Source organism: Bubalus bubalis, chromosome 18, assembly GCF_019923935.1.
Source record: "Bubalus bubalis isolate 160015118507 breed Murrah chromosome 18, NDDB_SH_1, whole genome shotgun sequence".
In the NCBI taxonomy this organism is placed as follows: Eukaryota; Metazoa; Chordata; class Mammalia; order Artiodactyla; family Bovidae; genus Bubalus; species Bubalus bubalis.
This window is the reverse complement of record NC_059174.1, coordinates 40190757-40217472: the sequence shown is the minus strand read 5'-3', so window position 1 is coordinate 40217472 and position 26716 is coordinate 40190757. Positions and strand designations below refer to the sequence as shown.

The window sequence follows — 26716 nt, the reverse complement described above, 5'->3', positions numbered from 1 at the left end:
CCTTCCCCCATTACCCTGTTGACCCTGAGGTAAGTATGTTTAACCTGTTATATTTCTTCTGCCTAAAGAAAAATAAAGTATCTTTTCTTAATAAATGTTAAGTACAATAATATGCCTAAATAATTTCTTCAGTTATTATAAATTACTATAAAACTGTGAAGAAAACAACTATTTAGAATTCATTTACCAAAACAGATTCTCAAACATAATTTTATATATATATATTCCAAAAAATATTTTAGATAAATATTGATCCCAAAAGTCATTGCTTTGGTCACTTCCTAAAACTGTATTTAACACTAGAAAGTGATTTACCAAAAAATATTTTGCTATTCTAGAGCTCTCATCTATTAAAAGCGTTCTTTCATTAATATAAGTCAAAATGATCCTGAAGATCTCTTTGCTGAAACATCCAAATGAAAATCAAAGTGAACAAATTTCAAAAAATGAACTGATTTCATATCAGCAGTTTCCCCAGTAAATAAAGCAAGCCTTCACCATTATGAAAGACCTTTAAAGAAATATACCCATTCTCCTGGCCCTAATATACATGACTTACTTTAATGTGGTAATGCCAAAACAATTATCATTGCCAGGAATTATACACAGGCCAAACAATACAATTCTGATTAGTGTCACAAAAGATCAAAATTTATATCAATTATAAACTTACAGGCTTTGACTTGCAATTAGAGTCTCCAAATATAGATTCCAGAATTTCACTGAGTAAATGAGTTCTCCAACTAGTACCCACTCATATATAAATGAAATAATTTCAGCTTTAGAAAACTCAGCTGTTTTCTATCTACATGACCTCATTTAAACAGAAGGAGCCTCAAAAATTTGTTTTCAGAGACACATTTAAGTAGAAGAGTAAAAAGCAGGTATGGGTGATATTATGCTATCAATTTAAGTATGCTATTACAGAAATAAAAACATGTATTAGATATTAAACAGACCTAATATTAAAATGCAACTAAGTTAAAACCCAAGTGAATCAATCCCAACTAAAAAATGTATGTATGGATATATATAAACCAACAAACACTATCTAAAGAAAACTAGAATGACCTCAATGAAATGAGACAGAAGCCTCAAACCACTCTTAAGTTTAAGAGTGATGTTGTAGATAGCATTTCTCCACACCTGGCCTTTTCTTCTGTAAAATGGAAACACGAGTTCTTCCAAACCAAAACACATGTTTAAGAATTGTTTCTACTTTGCAAATAGGTATTTATCCTAGTCCAATAAGTAGGAAGCAAATTCCTCTGTGTTCTCGTATTCTGGGGGAAAATAAAGTCTTGAAAAACAACTAAAGCAAACCAATTATAAAATGTAAAATGACCCCAATTCTTATATCTATCCAACTGCTATCTACAAAACCATGTGTGATGACTTTTACACCTGGTAATTTCTAAAAACATGCTAATGTGGGTGACATTTCCAACCCAGATGTTCCATTCTCCAGTCCACATTTTCAAATGCTGGATCTGCTCAAACTATCTCCAATTCAACAGAATCACAAATAGCCTGGATATTTGTGACACTTATCTAATATTGTTAATAACAAACAGTCCACCAGCCTGGCACTTTGTGAACCAATAAATATCCAGCAAAGAAACATCATTTATAATTAGTACATACGTTCTTTCCGGTGCTCAACTAAGCCAACAGCCTGCTTTGCTGAACATTTTGCAAACCAATTGTCCCCAAGTAAAACAGTGACTTCATTAGTATGGACAAGTTTTCCTGGCATGAAGGCAAAGGGGCCAAATGGTACCTATTGTTCAAAAAAAAAAAAAAAAAAAAAAAAAAGAGAAGGTTAAAAAAAAATTAAAAACACTAAAAACTACATTTTATGAAACAGCATTAAAAGCTCTGTGTGGAGGTCTTTTTAAAAAAATCTCCTCACTAAGAAAAATAAAGTGTCAACTTCATAGACATTTAGCATTATAATTTCACTAGGAAAACCTTAGAAAAAATTTAGGTTAATTTATTAACATTAAAACAACAAAAGAAATGAGCATATTTACAAAAATAGCTATCAGAGAAATCAGCGTTGCTTCCAAACATATTTATTTTTTGCTCAGTCATAAATCTAAAGGAAAGCAAACTAGAAATAAAGTATTAATAAAGACTAACTTTGATTTTTTTAAACTGAAAATTATTTCTGAGAAAATATTGTCTTTGGGGGGCAAAACAGGAATTAACAAAGAGCTTTCAAAGGTTTACAAAATTTATGAAATATTTGAGCTGGTATAATAAAAAACAATATATTTTCAAAATATCTGGTCTAACTTAATTAAGAACACAGTCTTCATGAAAAAGAATATTCATGCAAAGAAAGAATCTAATTCAGGGCTCACAAATAGACTAATATGTTGATATGAAGATCTGAATATTAAAAAAAAATTATCAGCACCTTTATATATATAAAATCAATATTCTGGGATTTAATTCTCCAAGATATATAACATTATGGTCTACTGCTGGTCTGGTTAACAGGAAATGACTACAAGCCATATTTCTGTTGTAATTAGTTTGCTAACAAAGTAAATTTGCATACCAAATACGTCAAATTTTATGTTAACATTTATGCCATTTATGACATCATAACATAATTTTAAATCTAAAAAAGGAAAAGAATACCAACTATTACCACAATTAGTGCATTATTATAAAGTAAAACAGAAACCTTTACTATAAGTTATCTCTGATCTAGTCCAGGGAGTCAACTTGTAAATCAATATATATAAAGCAAAGAAACACCTTTTTACTTTACATAGTTAACACCTTTACAAGAAACAATATTCTACTTTAAAAGAAACACATCAAACATACCATGATATTATAAGACAACTTATCAGGCAAAGTACTGAGTCTTTCTTGAAGAGCATTATAGTCATTATCTACCTTCTTCCTGTTGACAAAAAAAATACCAAATACTATATTAATACCCAAATTCATGGTTCCTCAAGTAGGCTACGTATCATAAGCTAATCAAAAACCTAATTTCAGCAATTTAAAGATTAAAGTGTTTTTTTTTTTCATTTTAAAATCGTGTTTCTACAAAATTTAGCAACAGCATTATTCCACCATACACTTATCAAAGAATTAAGACTCTCAGCTTTTAGATGTAGAACACACATATCTTGAGAATTATTGTTCCCTAAAGTAGAGGATCATCTGAACTAAAGAAAATTTGGAAATTAAGGGAGACAGTGAGATTGGAGGGAAATGGGCTCAAGATGAAGGAAGAAGAGAGCTGAGAAAAGCTTTTGAGAGAATAAACAACTGGTTGTGAAACAGAAATCATCAACACAAAATATGAGCAGATGCTTCAGTCTGTCCTCCTCAGAAAACTTTGGGTTGAAAAATCTGGAGTCATCAACTCTTCAGTTATTCATACTAATGTTATTGAGGTGAGAGAGAATCAATCAGGAGCTAGAAGAAATTAGGTAGAGGTACTATAAAAAGTATTTCCTTTGGGCTTTTCAATTCCATGTTGTATCTAAACAGAGCTACCTGATAACTAATTTCAGACCACCAAAAGATATAAATCTGTAGGAGCAGAAATGGTGATGCTTCCCACACTGTGAGCCATACTCAGTTCTCACAGCTGCTGGAACTGAATAGCCCTACACTGAACTTGTGTTAAACCTTCTGTGGATATGTGGTTTCCAAAGGGTTCCCTGCTAGGCTGCAGGCTGCAAGCAAAACCAGAGCACTGAAATTTTTTAAAGCAGAGGGATGGTTTTCTCAATTAAAAAAAAATAACAAAAACAAAAACTCACCAATTCAGCAAGTAATTTAAAAGAACATGTAGAAATTATCAAATTAAAATTATGATAAATTGCAGTATAGATAATCACTCTCCAGGTAATAAAAATGACTGTTCATGGAATTGGTTTCAGTTTACTCCTTAGCTCCCCTAAAGCAACAAACATAATTAATAAAAATCATCTTATTTAGTCTTAAAAATATCAAGGAATTTCACATATTTTAATTCATCGTAAAAATATTCCTGCAGTAAATGTCACATCAATATTTTCCTCTTTACAAAAGAGAAAGCAGAAGAAAAATGGAAAAAAAAACACACATTTAAGAGAAATTAGATCCACTCTATTAAGGAGAGGTAGCAATGACCTTAAACCTAGGTCTTCTGACCAGTATTCTATCAAGCAAGCCTTTTCATTTTCTAATGTTCAAGTGTTTTTTTAAAAACTTTCCTCTCAAATCCCTTTATATAAATAAACATAAAATGTCTTTATTTGTTCAAGGCAAAAGTCATCTTTCTGGAAATTTTTATATGAATAAAATGGTAGGAAATGTCAGGAACAGGCCTATATACCAGAAAGAACATGGCTTCGAAGTCAGACCAGAGGATCAATCCCAGCTCCACCATTTAACAAATTAATCCCAGACTTAGTATCTTCAATGGTAAAAAACTGAAAGGATACCTATCTCACAGATTCAAAGAGGACGAAATATAAATGGTTTAACACCTTGTCCAGCACTGAACACCTAAATACACTGAGCCTTCAATGACCCTTTTCCCATGAAGTATCAAAAACACCAATTCTAAAATTTGAAAGAACGACTGTATTACCCACTAAGATAATTCCACTGTGTACAATTCATTCAATTTGATACAAATAACACAACTTACTTAAAGACAGTTTAACTAAACCTAACAATTCAGGAAGCTTCTAGAAACAGGATTCCTGTGAGCAATAAATGGGACAGTTTCCAAACTGTAGTGAACTGAAGTGACACAATGCCTGAACACCGTGAACTCATTAAATCTGTAAATACTAGCAGTTTTACATAAGTAATTTGGCAAATGCTTAGATGACTAATGTCAGTTGCTAAGTTGTGTCCAACTCTTTGCAACCGTACCACGCTGCTCTGTCCATGGGATTTCCCAGGCAAGAACACTGAAGTGGGTGGCCATTTCCTTCTCCAGGGGATCTTCCCCATCCAGGGATCAAATCCAGGTCTCTTGCACTGCAGGCAGATTCTTTACCATCTGAGCCATCAGGGAAGCCCTAAATGTTCCTATTAATTGTTAAAAAGCTAATATTAAAGTTAGCATTCAATATGTACTATTTTGGTAAATACAGCTGAAAAGGGGGGCAGATTTCTAACAAAACATCTCTTATATATTAAAAGAACAGAAGATTCAATCAAAGACACTACGAGAGGTCAATGTCAGTATTCCAAAGCATATTCAGTTTTAAACTAAATCAATAATTCTCTCTAGAAGAAAAAAACTGTGGCCATATTGGAGAACAGTTTAAGATCGGAGTTGTTACTTCTAAATTTTGAATTGTTTTCTAAAAATACACAAAGAAAGGAGAAGATAATTTAAAAAAGAGCTTATTCAGAAATCCTTTTTGAAGGGCGGCAAGTAGAGTCAAGCAGTGCCACTGGAAGAAATTATGGCTTGAGGAACTCTCTCCCTGAAATTCCCACTAGAGGAAATATTCAGGATCAAGTGCTTGGTCAAACAGTTATCTCCAAATAGTCCCTCCTCTAATACTCCGGGCTTAAAAAAAATCCCATAAAAGATCACAAAGCCTATACAGCAGAAACACAAAATGACTCTAAGAACTAATGTGTTACGGAAGGTATCTTTGTTTGTACCAAAATCTGAATAGACTTTTTTCTTTTTCTATTTTACCACTCAGAAATATATAACTAAATTTTTGGAGACTGTAAAATATGTAGTCAAAGAAGCCAACTGCTTAAAATAACTTTTTTTCAGATGAAAATAAAACCCAGATGTAGTTAGGATAAATCTCTCAAGCCTACTTATTTATTCCGTTACTAGATAAGACTTCCTTGTTTGGTTTCACCATATCTGATCCTTACAGATTAGGTTCAATCTTCAATTCTTAATTTAAAAGAATTACCCAATAATAAGATTTAATTTGCACCAAACATTCTCATGCAATGTTACTTACAGAAAATAAGAACTAAAGCACTGTTATATGGCACAGAAGAAACTTTCATAATCTTTTTAAATCTTGCTAATCATATGCTATAAGCCTTCTGAGACACACCTAAGGTTTTTATTAAAGAGCAGCAGCAAAAAAGGACATAACTGCAAACTAGCCTTAACCTTAAGGATGAAGATCAGGACAGATCTCATGAGAAATATCTTACTTTCATAAGGCTGTAAAAAGTATGAGAGAGCAAGTTAAATGACATGTACACTCAAGTATTTACAGGTAAAGTATGCAGATGTCCACCATTTTCTTTGAAACACATCATAAAAAAAATGGACTAAGGGTTGAGGTATGGATAGCTATGTGATCAAGTTTCATCTATATAATTCTTTCAATTTTTCTGTATGTTTGAAGATTTTCATAATAGAATATTAAAAAGGAGATGGGAGAAATATCAAAGAAACTCTTTAACCCTCTTCTTAAATGCATGGTAAAAAAGAAAAGCTTTGTAAAGCAAAAGAAAAAAGTTCTACATCCCATGTTTGAGGCAGTGAGTAAAGACTCCAATTTCCAGCTTTCAATAGTAAAAACAGAAAATAAAACGATTCACTGAAACAAAATTTGTTCCTTTTTCTCTTTAAAGTATGAAGTTGTAATAGGCAGAAAGTATTGACATTAAGCCCGTTTAAAAAGAAAAAAAAAACTCCTATCATTCTCTTTACCTACTATCCTAAACAAAAAACACCAAGAGATGGATGCTTAAAGGGAAAAGACGGAAAGGGCTTTACATTAATGCTAATATCTAGGTTGATCTGGGGTAGAGTTAATTCTTTTTTTGTTTGTTAATTTGAGAAATTATAAAACCCAAAGATTTTGGAATATATATACAATTTTCTTTAGAAATGACTCTTAGTCCATCATACCCACTCTGGAATGTCCTATTAAGGATCCAAGAAACCTTTGTTTCAATTCAATTCACCATTTATTGAGCGCCTGCTCTGCAACCAAGCATTATGCCATATGCTGCAGGGATCATCACTCAAATATAACACGTTTTTTTTCCTTTTTTTTTTTTTTGCAATGCTTCTCCGTTAAAGATCTGCTGGCTTGATGGATGCCTGGGTTTTTAACCTCAAAAATTAAGAAAACAGAGGAATGCTGAATTCAGGCATGGTAAAGAGAGAAATTTTCTCATTTCTAAAGAATGGAATGACTGAGTTTTTTAAAAGTATTCTCTTAAACAGCATAAACAAATTATCAAGGTTATATTAAGCAATAAAAACATTCTTGAAAGAAGGATCTACATTGTTGTGCCTTCTGTAATTGATGGGAAATACACTTTTAACCATTTAAAAGTATCTGTACTAAATCAACAGCATTTTTTTTTAATGGTAATGGTAAAACAAATTACTAGTAAGATAAATGACATCTACTACAAAATTCAGGCAATATGGTCACATATTCCTTTATCTCAACTCATACCTAGGAGACATATCAGACGATGTTGATGAAATAATCCATGTTCTTTATATTTTATGAGTCCATGAGAAAACTTTATTTTTAGAAATAGAAAGATGAACCTAAATATAAAAACTTAGTAATTTTTCAGAAGTTTAATGAAACAAAATTATCTAAAAAAAGACAGATGCATCTAACATTGCATGGCTGCTACTGCTTAGTCGCTCAGTCGTGTCTGACTCTTTGCAACGCCATGGACTGCAGCCTGCCAGGCTCCTCTGTCCATGAGGATTCTCCAGGCAAGAATCCTGGAGTGGGTTGCCATGCCCTCCTTTAGGGGATCGTCCCAACCCAGAGTTCGAACCCAGGTCTCCTGTATTACAGGCAGATTCTTTACCATCTGAGCCACCAGGGAAGTCTTAACATTCTACTGCTGCTGCTAAGTCACTTCAGTGGTGTCTGACCCTGTGCGACCCCAAAGACAACAGCCCACCAGGCTCCCCCCGTCCCTGGGATTCTTCAGGCAAGAACACTGGAGTGGGTTGCCATTTTCTTTTCCAATGCGTGAAAGTGAAAAGTGAAAGTGAAGTCACTCAGTTGTGTCCGACTGCTAGCGACCCCATGGACTGCAGCCTACCAGGCTCCTCCGTCCATGGGATTTTCCAGGCAAAAGTACTGGAGTGGGGTGCCATCGCCTTCTCCGAAGATTTCTTCAATTTAAGTTTTCGGCGATGAGACAAGAGAGTACAATGAATATACACAGCAAAGGTGAGACAGGGGAATTTGTTTGTGCCCCATACCAATAACCATGCATGTGTAACTTTAGATTTGTCAGTTAACCATAGGTGCCTGTTTCTTTATCAGCCTTCTTTTGCTCTATGAATAAAATGAGACATGAATTCAACATAAGAAAGTTTAAATGTTACAAAAATACATTACTCTAAGTATGAAAGAAATACCCTCAAAGTGCCCAACTGCTTTAGGTGATGAGTTAAGAGGTAATTTTTATTTTATTTTCTAAATTTTCTACAACTGATATATATTTCTATAACAAATCAAAAGGAACTTTTAAGAAAAGATGACTTTAGATATGTTAAATTTATAACTGACTTAAGCTTTGAATATCTGCATCAGTTTCTACTTAGTCTAACATAATTTCTAAGTTTTGTCATTTCAACTTGTTTTCTATCTTTTATTTCTAAATTGCATTTTAGAAAAAAGTAAACTGTTGTATGTTGTTTTCTTAGAACAGTGACTCATAACTCTTTATGGCTACTGACACCTATGAAAGACTGATAAAACCTCTAGATCCTTTCCTCATAAAAAGGCCCTGCATTTTGCATCAATTTCAATAGAAGCCCACTCATAAATCCCTTGAGGTTACTATTTGTTTCAAGAGGTCTTATATGAGTTAAAAAAAAACAGCAATCCTGGCCTTGAACCCAGCAAATACTTAAAATTCTGAAAATTATTTTTAACTAGTTCAATTTAAATTTTTTTTTAAACATGGGAAAACTGTCACCAATTTGGTCAAGAGTTCAAAATAAATAAGTAAAAACATTAAATTGTACACAAGCTGAATTTTTTTTTACAGCTTACATTTTCCTTAATCACACACTGATACCAACACCTCCTTCTTTCTTCAGTACATTAGAATTTAGACTTTTGTATCTCAAAAACAAAGGCTTCCCAGGTGGCCCTAGTGGTAACGAATCTGCCTGCCAATGCAGGAGAAGCAAGAGACAGGGGTTTGATCCCTGGGTCAGGAAGATCCCCTGGAGTAGGAAATGGAAACCCACTCCAGTATCCCTTCCTGGAAAATCCCATGGGCAGAGGAGCCTAGTGGGCTACAGTCCATGGGGCCGCAGACAGTCGGACAGACGACTGAGCGACTAAGTACACATATCTCAAGACAGAGCGTGAACTCATGAGTGAGCCACCTCTCAGTCAAGCAGTACTGCTGCAGTATTTAACCTTCATCCTCACACAGTGCTCTGTGCTTGCAAGTTTTATTGTAGACTGCTCTCACTGTATAAAAAATAAGCAAAACTGAATGGAAAATGAAAAAACTCAGAATGCAAAGAAATGTAGTTTTCAAACCTAATACAGTTAACACAAAGATGAAAAATCATGAGGTAGCCAAATCAAATTGAAATGTAGCCTCAATCAGATATACCAAAATACTCACTGGACTTAAGATGATTCTGAGAAATTGTGAACCAAATAAAGTATATGGACACTGGAAACACATCATCAAAGACTATGTTCTAAAGGATGAGATGTCATTAGGGATTCTTTTCATAATACTTTATAATACTCTCTGGGAGGAAAAAAATTCCCCTATAACATATAATTTTGCCTTTTATTTTCAGAAATGCTTTAAGTATCAAACTAGTGTGGTTTTTCCAAAAAAAGGCATAAAGGCTAGGCAGGGGACTCCTAGAAGTAACAAATTGCAATTACAGTTTACAAATCATTAACTCTTTTAAAAGAAAAAAGCCTTACCCATTTACAATTTGACATCTGTGACATAAACACACATATAGAATTAAGAAGATGAAAGAAACAAAGTAAAATGTTTTCAAGAGAGGGAGAGAATTTAGCTTCTCCTCAGAATTATGAGAAAATGTACCTTTATTCTTTTCTCATTTCAACCTTTTTATAAACGTTTTCATTTTATATACAGAATAAAAAATTTAATACAGATTTTGTTTCTTAAAAAATCATTCTTAAAACATTCAACTTGAATATTTGGGGGGGGGGGAATCTTAACTTGCTTTGAAACATCACACACAAGAATTTCAAAACTTACTTATTAACATCCCAAACCATGTATTAACACATGACATCAGAAAAAATATAATAAAAATTTTAAAAACTAGTATTTTTTGGTCCAGTTCCCCTTGAAAAATTACATATGTCATGTCTGCTTTACAATCTCCCTCTCAAAGTTCAAAAGCTTCAGAATTTTTATCTCCAAATTTATTTTTTCTAAAATCAAACATCTGAGCAATATAAAATAGCTTATTTACTGTTTTCATTTAAGTCTGCTTCAGGTAATTTCATAGATAACTTTACTTAAAACTCTCTTAAGATAATCTGCAGTAAACAAGACTTTTTTTAACAATTCACATGCATGTAACTTATGACTACAAACAATGCCTAAGATATATAGATGATTTCTATGTGCCAGGCATCACATACCATATTTCATTTAATTCTCACAAATCAACACAAGTAATGAGACTTCTTTTTTCTGTGGAATATGTTCAACAGAAGTCATCTATAGTGCACTAAAAATGACCATAAATTTGTTGTCAATCCACTCACCAATAAATGGAGTCTATTTCCCCTCCCTCTGAATCTGGTCTAGTTTTATGAGTTCTTTTGACCAACAGAACGTGACTTGGCAGCTTCCATTCTTGCTGCCCTTGTAGCATCATATAAAGTAAGCCAGATAAAAAGAGCCCATGGAAAGTGAGGCCCAGCTAAGCATCACACAGCCACCAGACTTGCGGGTGAGGCCATTTGGGGGCTGCAACCACACAAGTGAGCCCAAACAAAATCAGCAGAAAACAACAGAGCTGAGTTCAGTCCAATATGCACAACCAAAGAATATTATACAGGCAAATGGTTGTTATCAGTACACTTGGAGTACTTTTATTAAAGAATAATAAAAAATGGATACAATAGCTTAGTAAGGATGTATTTTGAGTTGTAGAAGTCATACTCTGTCCTGTGGTCATTATTTATTTTTTAAAAAATAATACCAAAAAGTATTTGGTAACTAAAAATTAGACATCTGACACACAATGTAGTTCATAGGAACAAAATTAAGTAGTTAACTATTGATTAAAAACAATCTCAAAAGTATAGTACTATATAGTGTGATGAACAGTGTACAGTTTGATTGCACTTTAATCAGAGTGGGAGTATAATATATATAAACATGTGGAAGAATATACACATATATGTACACACATGCATGCATACATACATAGACATCCATACATACAAATATACACTCCTTGTGCAAGTAATTTCTGCAAAGATTTGCAGGGAACTGGTAAAAATAAGCAGTTATTTACCAAGAAGAAAAGTGAGATTTTCAAGACAAGTAAGAGGGAAACTACATACCATGTATACCCTTTTGTACCTCTTAAAGTTTGAACTATATAAATATCAGTTCAGTTCAGTCACTCAGTCATGTTTGACTCTTTGCAACCCCATGGGCTACAGCACGCCAGGCTTCCCTGTCCATCACTTACTCCTGGAGCTTGCTCAAACTCATGTTCATTGAGTCAGTGATGCCATCCAACCATCTCATCCTCTGTCATCCCCTTCTCCTCCTGCCTTCCATCATTCCCAGCATCAGGGTATTTTCCAATGAGTCAGGTCTTTGCATCAGGTGGCCAAAGTACTGGAGATTCAGCTTCAGCATCAGTCCTTCCAATGAATATTCAGTACTGGTTTCCTTTAAGTTGACTGGTTTGATTTCCTTGCAGTCCAAGGGACTCTCAAGAATCTTCTCCAACACCACAGTTCAAAAGCATCAGTTGTTTGGTGCTCAGCTTTCTTTATAGTCCAACTCTCACATCCATACATGACTACTGGAAAAACCATAGCCTTGACTAGACGAACCGTAGTTGGCAAAGTAATGTCTCTGCTTTTTAATATGCTGTCTAGGTTGGTCATAGCTCTTCTTCAAAGGCACAAGCATTTTATAATTTCATGGCCACAAACAACATCTGCAGTGATTTTGGAGCCCAAGAAGATACAGTTTCTCACTGTTTCCATTGTTTACCCATCTATTTGCCATGAAGTGATGGGACCAGATGCCATGATCTTCATTTTTTGAATGTTGACTTTTAAACCAACTTTTTCACTCTCCTCTTTCATCAAGAGGCTCTTTAGTTCCTCTTTGCTTTCTGCCACAATGGTGGTGTTATTTGCATATCTGAAGTTATTGATATTTCTCCCAGCAATCTTGATTCCAGTTTGTGCTTCACCCAGCCTGTCATTTCACATGATGTACTCTACATATAAGTTAAATAAGCAGGGTGACAGTATACAGTCTTGACATACTCCTTTCTAAATTTGGAACCAGTCGGTTGTTCGGTATCTATTTCTAACTGTTGCTTCTCAGATTTCTCAGGAGGCAGGCCAGGTGATCTGCTATTCCCATTTCTTTAAGAATTTCCACAGTTTGTTGTGATCCACACAGTCAAAAGCTTTAGCTCAGTCAATGAAGCAGTAGATGTTTTCTTGGAACTCTCTTGCTTTTTCCATGATCCAACAGAGGTTGGCAATTTGATCTCTGGTTCCTCTGCCTTTTCTAAATCCAGCTTGAACATCTGGAAGTTGTTCACATACTGTTGAAGCCTGGCTTGGAGAATTTTGAGCATTACTTTACTAGCGTATGAGATGAGTGCAATTGTGCAGTAGTTTGAGCATTCCTTGGCAGTGCCTTTCTTAGAGATTAGAATGAAAACTGACCTTTTCCAGTCCTGTGGCCACTGCTGAGTTTTCCAAATTTTCTGACATATTGAGTGCAGCACTTTCACAGCACCATCTTTAGGATTTGAAATAGATCAGCTGGAATTCCATCAATTCCACTAGCTTTATTCATAGCAATGCTTCCTAAAGCCCACCTGACTTCGCATTCTAGGATATCTGGCTCTAGTTGAGTGATCACACCATTGTGGTTATCTGGGTCATGAAAATCTCTATGTATAGTTCTGCTTCTGTTAGGTCCATACCATTTCTGTCCTTTATCGAGCCCATCTTTGCATGAAATGTTTCCTCCAGTTCAGTTCAGTTGCTCAGTCATGTCCGACTCTTTGCGACCCCATGAATCGCACCACACCAGGCCTCCCTGTCCCTCACCAACTCCCGGAGTTCACTCAAACTCACGTCCATCGAGTCGGTGATGCCATCCAGCCATCTCATCCTCTGTCGTCCCCTTTTCCTCCTGCCCCCAATCCCTCCCAGCATCCGAGTCTTTTCCAATGAGTCAACTCTTCACATGAGGTGGCCAATGTACTGGAGTTTCGGCTTTAGCATCAGTCCTTCCAAAGAACGCCCAGGACTGATCTCCTTTAGAATGGACTGGTTGGATCTCCTTGCAGTCCACGGGACCCTCAAGAGTCTTCTCCAACACCACAGTTCAAAAGCATCAATTCTTCGGCACTCAGCTTTCTTCACAGTCCAACTCTCAGATCCATACATGACTACTGGAAAAATGTTCCCTTGGTATCTCTAATTTTCTTGAAGAGATCTCTAATCTTTCCCATTCTAATGTTTTCCTCTATTTATTTGCATTGATCACTGAGGAAGGCTTTCTTATCTCTCCTTGCTATTCTTTGGAACTCTTGCATTCAGATGGGTATCTTTCCTTCTCTCCTTTGCCTTTCACTTCTCTTCTTTTCTCAGCTATTTGTAAGGCCTCCTCAGGCAACCATTTTGTCTTTTTGCATTTCTTTTTCTTGGGGATGTTCTTGATCATTGCCTCCTGTGCAATGTTACGAGCCTCAGTCCATAGTTCTTCAGGCACTGTTGTCTATCAAATCTAATCTCTTAAATCTATTTGTCACTTCCACTGTATAACTGTAAGGGATTTGATTTAGGTCATATCTGAATGGTCTAGTGGTTTTCCCTACTTTCCTCAATTTAAGTCTGAATTTGGCAATGATCTGAGCCACAGTCAGCTCCCAGTCTTGTTTTTGCTAACTGCATAGAGCTTCTCCATCTTCAGCTGCAAAGAATATAATCAATGTGTTTCAGTACTGACCACCTGGTGATGTCCAGGTGTAGAGTCGTGATTTCAAATGTTTTAACTTACAATTTAAAAAGTTAATATGGAATCCTTTATGTCTCTAAGATGTATACTAAAATATGTCCACATGGAATGACATGCTTCAGATTCATGCCAAAATAATTGAGAGATGGGGGAAGAGGGTAGGATACACTGTTTTAAAAGGAAACAAACAGTTCAGATGAAACCATGAGTTGACAATCATTGAAGGAGAGTGGTGGATACATGTGGGTTCAGTACACAACTCCATCACCCTTTGAAACTCTTTATAATCAAAGTTTTTTGAATACAATAAAAGCTTACCAATACCACTCAGTAAACCATCTCTCCATCAGGATAAAAGATAATGGTGTGAACACAAAATATTCAGGAATATTTACAAAGTTTTGGAGGGTTTTTGATTTTTCCTTCTTTCTTCATCTAACAATGAGTTTAAAACTTTTCCAAAAAGATTCAGAGTTACTGTATTTATTAAAAGCCAGTCTGGATAGTCTATAGACATTATCTCACACTTAAACTTCAAGTTAATCACTTTACAAGAAGAAAACTTAAGAATCTTCAAAATTCACCCAAGGTAACAAAGTTAGAAAATGACAGAATTCCAACGTAGGTCTGTGCCTCCAAATCCCTCCATGCTCTTTAGGAAAGAATTAAAAGGATAAAAAATTACAAATAAAGTACACAGAGTTATCTGCCCCACATGGATCAAACATTAGGAAGTACACTGACATTTTAATGAGAAAATAGTGTATGGATTTTATAATGAGTTAAGTAAAAAGAATTACATGGAAAAAAAGATGTACCTAAAAATTTTCTTAAGTCTTCACTAAATGAAAACCACTACTAGCTCTAAAAATGTTACACAAATTCTCAACTATTAGGCTCAAACATTTCCTGTTTATCTGTTACTAATTAAACAAATACTATAAATGTCTTTAAGTAAAACAAAGTTCTGGGATCTGAATTAATTTTCTCAAAGAGATTTCTGGGGGCAGATCTCATTGCTCTGGACCATTTTTACTGGTCCAGAGTAATTTTACCATTTTATATTTCTATAAATATTTTTATTTTGTGTCCTACATTTAAAAAAAATAGGATTATCTTTGAAGGGTAATATTCTAATTCATTACTCTTCCCTTTAAGAATTTTTTAAAACTTCACAAAGATAAACATCACTAGCCTAAGACAACACTTCAAAAAAAAATCACGTTTTGCTCCTCCTTATTATATTGGTATGTACTCATAAACAAGGGGAACTTAGTTACATGAATTGTATTTTAGACTATAATAACACCAAAGGTTAGTGAAAAGCAACATATTTTTTAAAGCAATGCATGAGACACCCTTAAAAATAATTTGTCTCTGTTTTGCTTCCTATCTAACCAACTAGCACAGAATTATTGTAATTTCGCTGTTTAGTGTCCAACTATGAATTTCTCCAGGGGTCCCTAACCTCCAAGATCTCCTGCTTGATGAACTGTGGTGGAACTAATGTAATAATAATAGAAAGAAAGTACACAATAAATGTAATGCACTTGAATCATCCCGAAACTATTCCTCCTACCCCCAGTACATGGAAAAACTGTCTTCCACAAAACTGATCCCCAGTGCCAAAAAGGTTGGGGACTGCTGAATTTCTCCATAGCAGGGTCTTTCAATTCCAAACAGCAGTATAATACTGGCATATGGTAGAAACTCAATCATTGTTTCTGGAATTAAGATAATAAAAACATCACAAGAATTCCACAGCACTCCCAAATAGCAATTTCCTGGCTTTCAGAGGAATGGAGACACTTGGTTTCAGTTTTTTAATGTAATAAATTGGTAAATTCACTGGCCATTTGGATTCCAGCAATATCAGATCCTCATTAAAAACAAACATAAAAGTCTGTTTCCTGAGCCACATAAAAAATAATTCAGAGGAAAATGCAAATTAACTGGAAAAATTATTTTAATTGTTTAACATGTAGATAAGGTACTATATTACTTTAAGATATGTGGAGGCAAATATGCTAAGCTCTGTAGTTTGGAGCTACAGAAAATCTGCAAACTGAGACAGATTCATATGAATCTGCTCTGATGTAAATGACACATTTCTGTCTATCAATGTTCATCAGGCTTAGGTAATACTATACAGTACTTCTAAAAATGCTGTACATAACTATATGGTACTTGTAAAAATGTTATACATAAAATAATCAAATATTTGGTCTTTATTTATTCAAACACTTATTAAGTGCCTATACTGTGCCAAACAAAGTAGGAGGTGCTATAGATAAAAGGAAGAAAACATGTCCCTTAGCCTTAAAGAACTCTCAGTCTAGAAGGGAAAGAATCTTAAAACACAACCAGAAGCAAGGTGTCATTCACACACTGTGTAAATTAGTATCTGTTCTGAGTGAATCAACCTTTTACTAATGTCCTAAATTCTTTACCAAAACCAATAAAGTCCACACTGTAAAACTTCACCTGGGAATTATCTGTAAAATGGATCACTTTTGCCAAATTAGCAGGTGAAAAATATTAATTCTGTGACCAAGTACTTGCATTTCAAGTTTCAACCTGGACTGAATGTAAAATGAAAAGTAAATGGTCCATTATGGAAATACTGACAGACTTAAACCACCGGTGGATGCAGCTACGACTCTGCATTTATTGAAAATTAATGAAGTCTCTGAATTTTTATTTATAAAATATATATTATTTAGTTTTAGATTATTTCTGCAAGCCAAAAGTCAGAATTTAATATGATGATGTGTACAGATGGCACCAATTTTTACCCTTATCCACTGCTTGCAGCCTATGTGCATTTAAACCAAAAACATTTGATATACACTAACTATAAATTATTTCCTTGAAGATCTCTCAGGCATGAAGAAAAAGCCTCTTAAAATAAATTTAAAATATTATATGCTTGATGGTGTATAACCAAAGGTTTAATCTCACCACTAAAGGGGCAGTTATCATGATTCTGCAATAACCCTGCAGACAATAATCAAGACAGCTCCTGTTGTTCTCTCAGTAAAATCTTCGTAAACACAGCATGGATATATTGTAATTTGATATCTGTAAGATCAACAGCTATACCTCATGACAACTCATAAGATTTTATTCACCATTAAATTGAGCATTTTCCTCAGAAGACACAAGAAATGTGTTATTTACCAAGCACTGTCCTATTAACTATACATTAGCACATTAAAATAGATATGCTTTCTTTCTCTCTGTATTCTAAAAAGTGTGGTCTCTAAAGCAAGCTCTGAGATGCAGCCAATTGATTAGATTTTTCAAACTTTGGGAAAATGTATCTGTACATATTTCCATCATTATTTTAAAACAATTGATTCTAATTATTATTCTACTACATATACAAAAAACAGTCCCAAAATAAAGCTGATTAGTCAGGTTAAAAAATGAATCAGTCTCAACTTCATAACAATAGTAATATTCTAACTTTAAAAAAAGAAACGAAGGGAAAAAGAAAGCAATTAAAATATTAAAATAAACACAAATGGTGATGCAACTTCAGGAAATCAGGGAACACAGAATTCAATAAACAATTAAAGACAATATAAATTAGTACCAAAAGGATTCAAAATGGAGACTACTAGAAGAATTCAATTATAGGATGCGAAAACTGTACTTTTTTAAAATACAAATAAGTGATTCCATTAGTATTTCAGAAAGGTAATAAAACGATCTTTCACTCACCAATGCTGGATTTTCTCTTGGCAGTTAGTGACCACCTGTCATGAAAACAGATAACTACTCATGAAAAAAGAGGGCAATGCAAAGCTACAAAATCACTGTATCAGAAAACTACAGTAGTGGCTTTACAGATTTAAAAGCATCTCGATATACATTTTTATTTGTCAAATGCACAGAGATGCGAATGTTAGTTTTTAAGCAGCACACTTTATCATACCTCTCTAATGCAGGCTGATAACTGCAGAACAAATTACAGCTTTCCGATTCATACTTAGGTACAAAACCCACTTCATAACTATTAGGTGACATATGATATAAGATAACTAGTATTTTGTACAATCTGCAGGCCTGTTTTCAATGTTACATATTTTGCAGAATACACAAATGTTATAAATAACAAAAAACCAATGTAACATCCACATTTCATCAGTTTAAAAAAAATGACAGCAGTGAAAGTATTTTATTTTGTCCGTATATCTTCAAATGTTTTCACCTGTAATTTTTATTCTGATGCATTAAAAATGAGTTCAGTGATATTTTTCTACTACATTTCAAGAAGAAATACTTGGGATAAAGAGATGCTCTGAACGGCCCATTTTGTTCCCCTGGTGAATTATGATAAAATTTTAAGCACTTCATAGTCAGTTTAAGCTATGCTTATAATACTGAAACAACAAAATTAAACATAAAACTTACTTGTTTTCCTTAGAGATATTTCAACAGATTCTTAAAATGCTCAAAAAATTAGCAACTTAAAAAAAAACCCTTTTCAAAGATTACTAATTATGTTTTTAAACTGCCTATTGATAACAAAACTTTAAACAATAATTTCAAATACTGTAGCACCATTTTAGAGAAAGAGAAACTAAGGGATGAAATTACTATGCTTAATATAACGCCACCTGAAAAAGACAGCAGTGTTACAGTCTGAAACACTGTTCTCACTCACTGTTCTAAATATCAATACTGCATCTTATATAAGCACCATGTTTCATCTAAAAATCACAATTTTGGCCTGTCACTAAATTCCTCTATTATAACATTTAATTCCTGAAGTAAATATCTTCCTTTAGGACATTTTAAATACTAAGGCAGCAATCCTATACCAAAATACATGTTGTAATCAGATATCCAACCATACTACACATTAACTCAGCATAAAAAGTCGGTTTTGGAATAAAGCTCTCTCAATAAGTATCAATCACATAGCAACACTTAATAACAGTGATAACATCTAATAGAGTACTGACTTTACATCTGGAAGAACCAGGCTAAAGCTACATCAATCCATTTCACTGTTTCTGACTCGACAGTAATTATAAAATAGACAAACAATTAAATGTAAATTGAAAAAGAAAAAATCTTCATGAAATCCTTTTTATAAAGTTCTTATTTAACAACCCCATTAAAAGAAGAGACCCAAAAACAGTCAGGATGCTTTCCAATCCCAATGCATGTGTTTCCAAGCATGAAGTGAGCCAAAAGCACAAAAAGAAAAGCCCTGCAAACCATAAGAGCAGAATGTTCATTAACCTCTACATGATAATCCTTTCATGGCTGCATATTAACTAGTTACATATTCATAATCATTTACATTATTTAAAGGACCTTCAATGAAATTTTCTATGCAATATCCATTAGTGACAGTGTTAAAGGTTACAGAAGATAAGTCTACTTAATGTTTCCAGGAAGCCTTTTTAATTAGTAAATATGTAAATTTGCCACATATGCTTTTTATGTTTAAAAAACAAGTTCCTGGTAGAATGGCATGTATTCTTGCCATCACCCTTTATGATCTTAACTCTCCATTTTTCTGTAGCTATTTTTCCCCCACCCTTTTTCTTTCCTGAAATAAGTTTCCCCCAAGAACAGATATTAAAGGATAAAATAACAAAAATCCACTTCACAATTAACAAGAGAAATTTTCACTACCAAAATATTTTCTTCGTTAAAAGTATTTATTGGTTACATTTAGGGGTTAGAACAAGAGTCTTCAGTTAGACATTATCCAAATGTAGGCTAGATATTTTGTAAACTCAAGAAATAAAGGAAAACGTGAAAGAGGCAGGTATGAATACATACCATAGCCTTCTGATGATATGTCTACAGTTAAATCTTTGTTTACATGATTTATAACCCACCTAATTCCAATAAACATTTGAACCCAAGTGGCTGTACTTACACTGATATCTTTCTAGTTTTCTCCTTTTATTCAAAAAGAAAATATTAGTAAATTTTTATGACTTAGTTGCCAAGGAAATCTGTGGAAAGGAGAAAATCTTATGATTCATCTGGGGTTTTACAGTCTCTTTTTTCTGTTAAAAGTAATGCCAACTAACCTTATTTCTTCTGAAATGGACTAGATTAATTATTAAATAAACTGACTATAAGATAGTGAGACTGGTTCTAAAATCAACTTTTGAAAAACACAGTGAAACAACAAAACACATTTCATTACTATACCACTTTTTAAGACACATTCAGTCTACCATTAGGAGTGTTTACCAATAGCCCAATTGTTAAAAAAAAAAAAAAAATCCTTCGGTATGCTTTCTTTATGACTCAAAATTGCCCTTTTCCTAAGAAGTCCCCTGGACTGCAAGGAGATCCAACCAGTCAATCCTAAAGAAAATGAATCCTGAATATTCACTGGAAGGACTGATGCTGAAGCTGACGCTACCATACTTAGGCCACCTGACGTGAAGAACTAACTTCTTAGAAAAGACCCTGATGCTGGTAAAGACTGAAGGCAGGAGGAAACAGGGACGACAGAGGATGAGAAGATTGGATGGAATTACCAACTCAATGGACATGAGTTTGCTCAAGCTTCGGGAACCGGTGATAGGGAAGCCTGGCGTGCTGCAGTCGCAGAGAGTACAATACGACTGAGCGACTGAACTGAACTAAGAAGTAATAATAACACTGGTAAATGCCAGGACTTTATATGATGAAACAGTTCAATAAGATGAGTCTTCACTTTTTAAAAAGAGGAAACTTAAGTTCAGAGATGGAGTAACTTCCTCGATATTACAAACTGCCTGAGAACTGCTAAAAGATAAAATCCGTTTTAATGCCAGGTCTATCTAATCGCAAAGCCGATACTCACTGTATTGGACTGTTCTCAACCATCATAAATCTTACTGGGTACAAGGAAAAGCAGCTGCTTTGTATCTGCAGTTTTCCTTAAAACACTGATTGATGCTGCTACTTCTTCACTTCCTCCACATACCATCCCACACACACTGACAAGACCTTGCCAATAATGTTAGGAAAAGCAAATAAGCTTAACTGGACCAACTCACTAATAAAAATTTTTATTTCTTCCAATGCCTCATACAACTCCCGGCCCTCTCAAGTCAAGCAACTCAGTATGAATATAAACAACAGATTTCCCAAGCCCCACATACACACATGTATGCGTGTGTGTGTGTGTGTGTCTGTATGTGTGTCTGTGTGTCTGTTTTAGGGGGAGAGGGTGGTGGGCCAACCCTATTATATATTTTTAAGGCACTTACAACTAATCAAGTTAGATGCCCAAGATGACAATGATAGTCTACTCAATAACCTATTTTTCTTTAGGTCAGTGTCCAGCTAACATATATACACATTCAATTATAAAATAATCGGCAAGTTTTAAAATCAGTAAACTATTAATACAAGAATATTTTCCTCTTTTTTCCCTCAGGAGGCACTTTTTAAAAATTATTATAAAGAAAGGAATGAATGACTTACCATGTATTAAGATCTCCATTACTTAGTTCCATTTGTGCTATTTGCTTTGGTTAACAGACCACAAGGGGGCCTCAACCTATGAGTTTTCCATGATAAGAACAGCACCACATTAAAACTAGACCAGAACAGAGAGGCTAAAGGGTAAGTTTGCATAAGTCTTAAATGATATTTCTCTCAAAAATGCTTCACTTTACTTCTAAAACTTCTCTCACTGCACTGCAATTCCATATTCTCCCTGTACAGGTTAATGCATAAAATAACAATCTGAGGATTCACTAATCAGTGCTTTCCACATTTACATGATTTGCTTCTCTTGCTAGACTATGTCTTCAAAAAAGATGATATAATTTTGGGTTTTAAAGCTACTGAGTAGTCACAAAGGAAAAAAATTATAAATGGTGACTAAATCCAATAGATAGTGGACATGCACGATTATCTGGCAGCTACTTAAATGGCTGAGAATAATTTCTTAAAGGACATACTGTCAATTAATAGATGTATAAACGCCATTACCAAAGTATATAAGAAGTACACGTAAGGAAAACTGGTAAAATATTATAAGTCTTCTAAATAAGCCTCTCTGCAAAGAAGGTTAGAAATGACTACAAAGAAATAGCAATAAGCACTAATAAACTAACAAAAGAAATAGCAATAAGCACTAATAAACTATAATAAACTGTTTCTGTATAAAAATTTTAAATTTATTTTTAAATATGCTAAAAAATGAAAATAATAGAACTACTATCGAAAGTTAACAATAATTATAAGCTGCTGTTAAAACACTTAAATGTTTTTTCCAAAATCCAGGAAACTCTTAATTGTACTAGATGAAAGGTCAATGATATGGGCCAGGTCTCCTTTACTCATGTGCCACATAGTAAGTGTGCAACAAGGCCTTTTAAAGGAGTACAGATCTACAATTACTTAGCCGAAAATCTCAGGGAAAGATGTTTCTCAATTTAGAACTTTTCATAATTTAGTCAAGTTATATCTTGCAGTAGTAGAACACTACCCTGTATCAAATATAGTGACATTTTCAGGGAAACATGAATATTCAAAGTAGAATAAAATACCTCACTCAAATCAGTTTCATCAACAAATGAATATGACAGAAACTTAGGAATAACTTTGTTTTCAGTTTTTAAGACTTCTGAATTGAAGCTCGCCTATTGTTTTATTAGAGATATCAATCATTTCTTCTCCATTCCCACTACTTTCTAAAACCTCACCCTCGTCTCATCTGCAACAGGCAGAGGACCCCATTTCTCCATTTGGAGAAATGTAAATGGAGCCAGTGTAAATGAAGAGGATCCACACAAATTGAGCCAATCAAATTTACTCTGGACTCAGAGACTGAGGTGATTACAGATTCTGGACTGGAAAAGGTGACCACAAAGGGATTTGCGCAAGCTAAATCTAACAAAGTTCTCCACAAGGTAACGACATAAATGTACAAGAAAGTGAAACACACACACACACATACACAAAATAATCCTATCCCTGAGTTCTTCCTAACTTTTTATAGTACTTTACAAACTTTCTTCCAAGCATTTCTGTGGTTTATAATTGATTAAGAAAACTTCGTAAGTAAGCCAGCTACATAGATTAAAATGAGAGTATGCCTGTGAAGATCTCCAAGAAAACAAGTAATTCATTAAAGAACAGAAATAGTAGCTGTGCTTAGTTACTCAGACGTGTACAACTCTTTGCAACCCCATGGACTGGAGCTCATGAGGCTCCTCCATCCAAGGGAATTCTCCAGGCAAGAATACTGGAGTGGATTGTCATCCTCCTCCAGAGGATCTTCCCAACCCAGGATTGAACCCAGGTCTCCCACATTGCAGGTGGATTCTTGACCATCTGAGCCACCAGGGAAGCAGAAATAATAGAATGATGGGGGGAAAATATCTTGACAAGTAAAAAAGAAGTCAAATTGAAAGGCCCTTGCACCAATCAAAGTAGTACATTTTTATTTTAAAGAAACACTAACAGTGACTAGAGCAAAATTAATACTAAATCACTTGCAAGTAGCTACGTAACTAACCTCCAAGTTGGGACAAAAAGCGTATAACAAACCAGTAATTCCTCTGAAAACTGGCAAAGCCAGATGAACACAAAGTCATCTCTTAGAAGGCACCTAAGAGTTGCCCAAGAAGTTGGAACAAGAGGGACTAAAATTCAGGAGATAACTATGGAGAATTAAGTTAATGCTTTTTTCTTGGACAACTCAAAGCACAGTGAAAAGGCTGAGAATTATACTTTGTCCTGAGCAGAAGTTTAAAGCAGTCTGAGAAGGCTGTAGTAACAAAATCAGAGACATGAAAGATCTTAAGCATGTGGCTGTCTTTTCCTCTCATGGCATGTATGAACTTCTGAGGTTGAAACGGCCAAAAAACTGAAAGGCTGAAAAGCAGAGCTCAGGGAACTGATGAAACAAAACTTAAGAGTTCAGAAGCCTTCAAGGGAAGAAGTCTGGTGAACAAACTAGGTTTTCAGAAGAAAAGCCACGAAAAAATCAGATGAAAGCCAAGAAAGAATCAAAGATAGCTGATATTTTACAATAAACAAAACCCAACCTGCACTCCATTCAGTACCTGCCTGAATTGAGGTGTCCCAACTCCTACTTTATCAACCTAGTGAAGAAAGGGTAAAACTTTTCCAGAAGAAGATATACTCTTCAGGAGTAACCAAAATTGTAAAGACTCTAAAATATTAATTAAATTAACATTTAATTGTAAATACTTCAGTAGTATTTACATTTCTAGCATTTAATTAAAAATAACTATATTACCAAGAAATAGGACCATATGAGCAAACCTCAAAAAGAAGAAAAACAACACAAAATAGAACCCAATAAGCAATCTACATATTCGAGTTAACCAAGACATTAAAATATAATTATTAATATGTTCAAGAAAACAGTGGAAAAGATTGAAGAAATACATGAAAAGATGGCATATTTCCCTAGACAATTAGTATCTACACAAGAAAAGAATCAAAAGGATAATCTTTAACTGAAACATCTAAAATGAGTTCAATAAATGGTGTTAACAGGAGGTTAACACACAAGTCAGAATTTTGAACTGGATGACATGTTGATAAAAAATATCATAATAAAAGCCCAGAGATTAAAAAACAAAGTGGAAAATATAGAAAAGACCAATAAGAGACATATGAAACACTATAATTGAAGATCTACAGAGAGAACAGATCTGAACAACAAACCTCTACAAGATTTTCTAAATATAAGAGGAAGGTATTAACCAACAGATTTAAGAAGCTCTAAGAATTTCAAGCAAGAGAAATGAAAAAAGAAAAATTATATGAAGGCACAATATAGTCCCACTGATGAAAATCACAGAAAAACAGAAAATTTTACAATCAACATAGGGGAGAAAGAGCAGGGAAGAGATACAGTACCTTCAAAGCAGCAGTAAGAAGAGTTAAAACTAGAGATAACTTCAATAAAAACAATGCTAGAAACCGGAAAAATTGGATAAAAATCTTAAAGTTTGGTAAAAAATAACTGAAAATTTATAAATTATGTACAGAGCAAACAGATCCTCCAACATGAATGAAAAGTAAAAACATTTTCCCACAAAAAATTCTGCACCAGCAGATTTTTACTGGAAGAAATACTACAGGTAATTATGTGACGTGACAGAGGAGTTAGCTAAGGCTAAAGCTGTAATCACCATGCAACATATAAATGTATTAAAACAATACACTGTACACCTGAAACTTACACAATAGTACATGTCAATTCTATCTCAATAAAGACATATTATACAGGCAAAAAGAACTACTACAAGAAGCTATTTGGAGCAACAGAAATTCAGAAAGAACTAAAAAGCAACTGTACAGGTAATTTTGTCAAGGTAAGGATAATCAGTATTGATCACAGAACAATTAAATACTGTATTGTGGTATTTAAAACACATAGAATTAAAATGAATGGAAGCAATAATGCAAGAAGTGAGATGAATAAATGAATATATGTTGCAATCTCTAGGAATAATTTCTCCAGTAAAAAAGCACAGTATAAATAGATATACATTTAGTGCCAACATCTACATAAAATAAGAGTACTAGGTAGGGTACCACAGCAAAAAAGAATATATTTTGAACGAGTTACCGGAGGGGAGAAAATAGGGTATGTCTGATTAAATCAAAGGAAGGTGCACCAAAAAATAAAAAAACATAGAGGGAAAAAAACAGAAAAGTGGATCAAATAGACAAACTTTACACCTACCGCGTGTGCTAAGTCACTTCAGTCTTTGTGACCCTATGGACTGCAGCCCGTCAGGCTCCTCTGTCCATGGGATTCTCCAGGCAATACTGGAATGGGTTGCCATGCCCTCATTTAGGGGATCTTCTCAAACCAGGGATCAAATTCGGGTCTCTCACATCTCCTGCACTGGCAGACAGGCTCTTTACCACTAGTGCCACCTGGGAAGACCCTTACACTCATAGAATTTTTTTAAAAAATAAGAAAATAAGATGTGTTAGCAAGGATGTAGAAAAACTGGAACACTTCAAATAGTGTGTACTGTTGATGGGAATGCAAAATAGAACAGCCACTGGAAAACAGTATGGTGGTTTCTCAAAAATGAAACACAGAATTACCATATAATCTAACAATTCCACTTCTGGGTATATACCCAAAGGAATTGAAAGCAAAGACACTTGTTCACAGCAGCCAAAAGATGAAACCAACCCATGTCCACAGACAGATGAACAAACAATAAAATGTACAATATACATGCAATGGAATATTACTCAGCCTTTAAAAGGAAACTGACAGATGCTGTAATATGCATCAACCTTGAAGGCATGAGTGTAAGTAAAATAAGCCAGTACAAATGGACACAAACTGTATGATTCCACTTATATGAGGTACCCAAAGTAATTAAATTCAGAGAGACAGATAATGGTAGTTACCAGGGGATGGGGAAAGGGATAACAGAGTGTTATTGTTTAATCAGTTTTGCAAGGCAAAAGAAGTCCTGGAGCTGGATGGTAATGTTGACAGAACCACAATGTGAATGTATTT

General features: G+C 34.3%; 1 protein-coding gene across 2 annotated transcripts in view; it reads right to left on the bottom strand.

Moving 5' to 3' along the window:
• Window positions 1–26716, bottom strand: part of URI1 (URI1 prefoldin like chaperone) — a 61970-nt gene that overhangs the window by 22375 nt on the left and 12879 nt on the right. The window contains exons 2-4 of one of the 2 annotated variants that reach the window (XM_006060428.4): window positions 17935–17969; window positions 2842–2920; window positions 1645–1780 (exon numbers count right to left, since the gene is read on the bottom strand). In XM_006060428.4, the coding sequence (XP_006060490.3) occupies window positions 1645–1780; window positions 2842–2920; window positions 17935–17969 (250 nt within the window). Of the gene's footprint in view, window positions 1–1644; window positions 1781–2841; window positions 2921–3794; window positions 3932–17934; window positions 17970–26716 lie in introns of those variants that run through there. The other variant, XM_025268993.3, reaches the window with a different exon arrangement.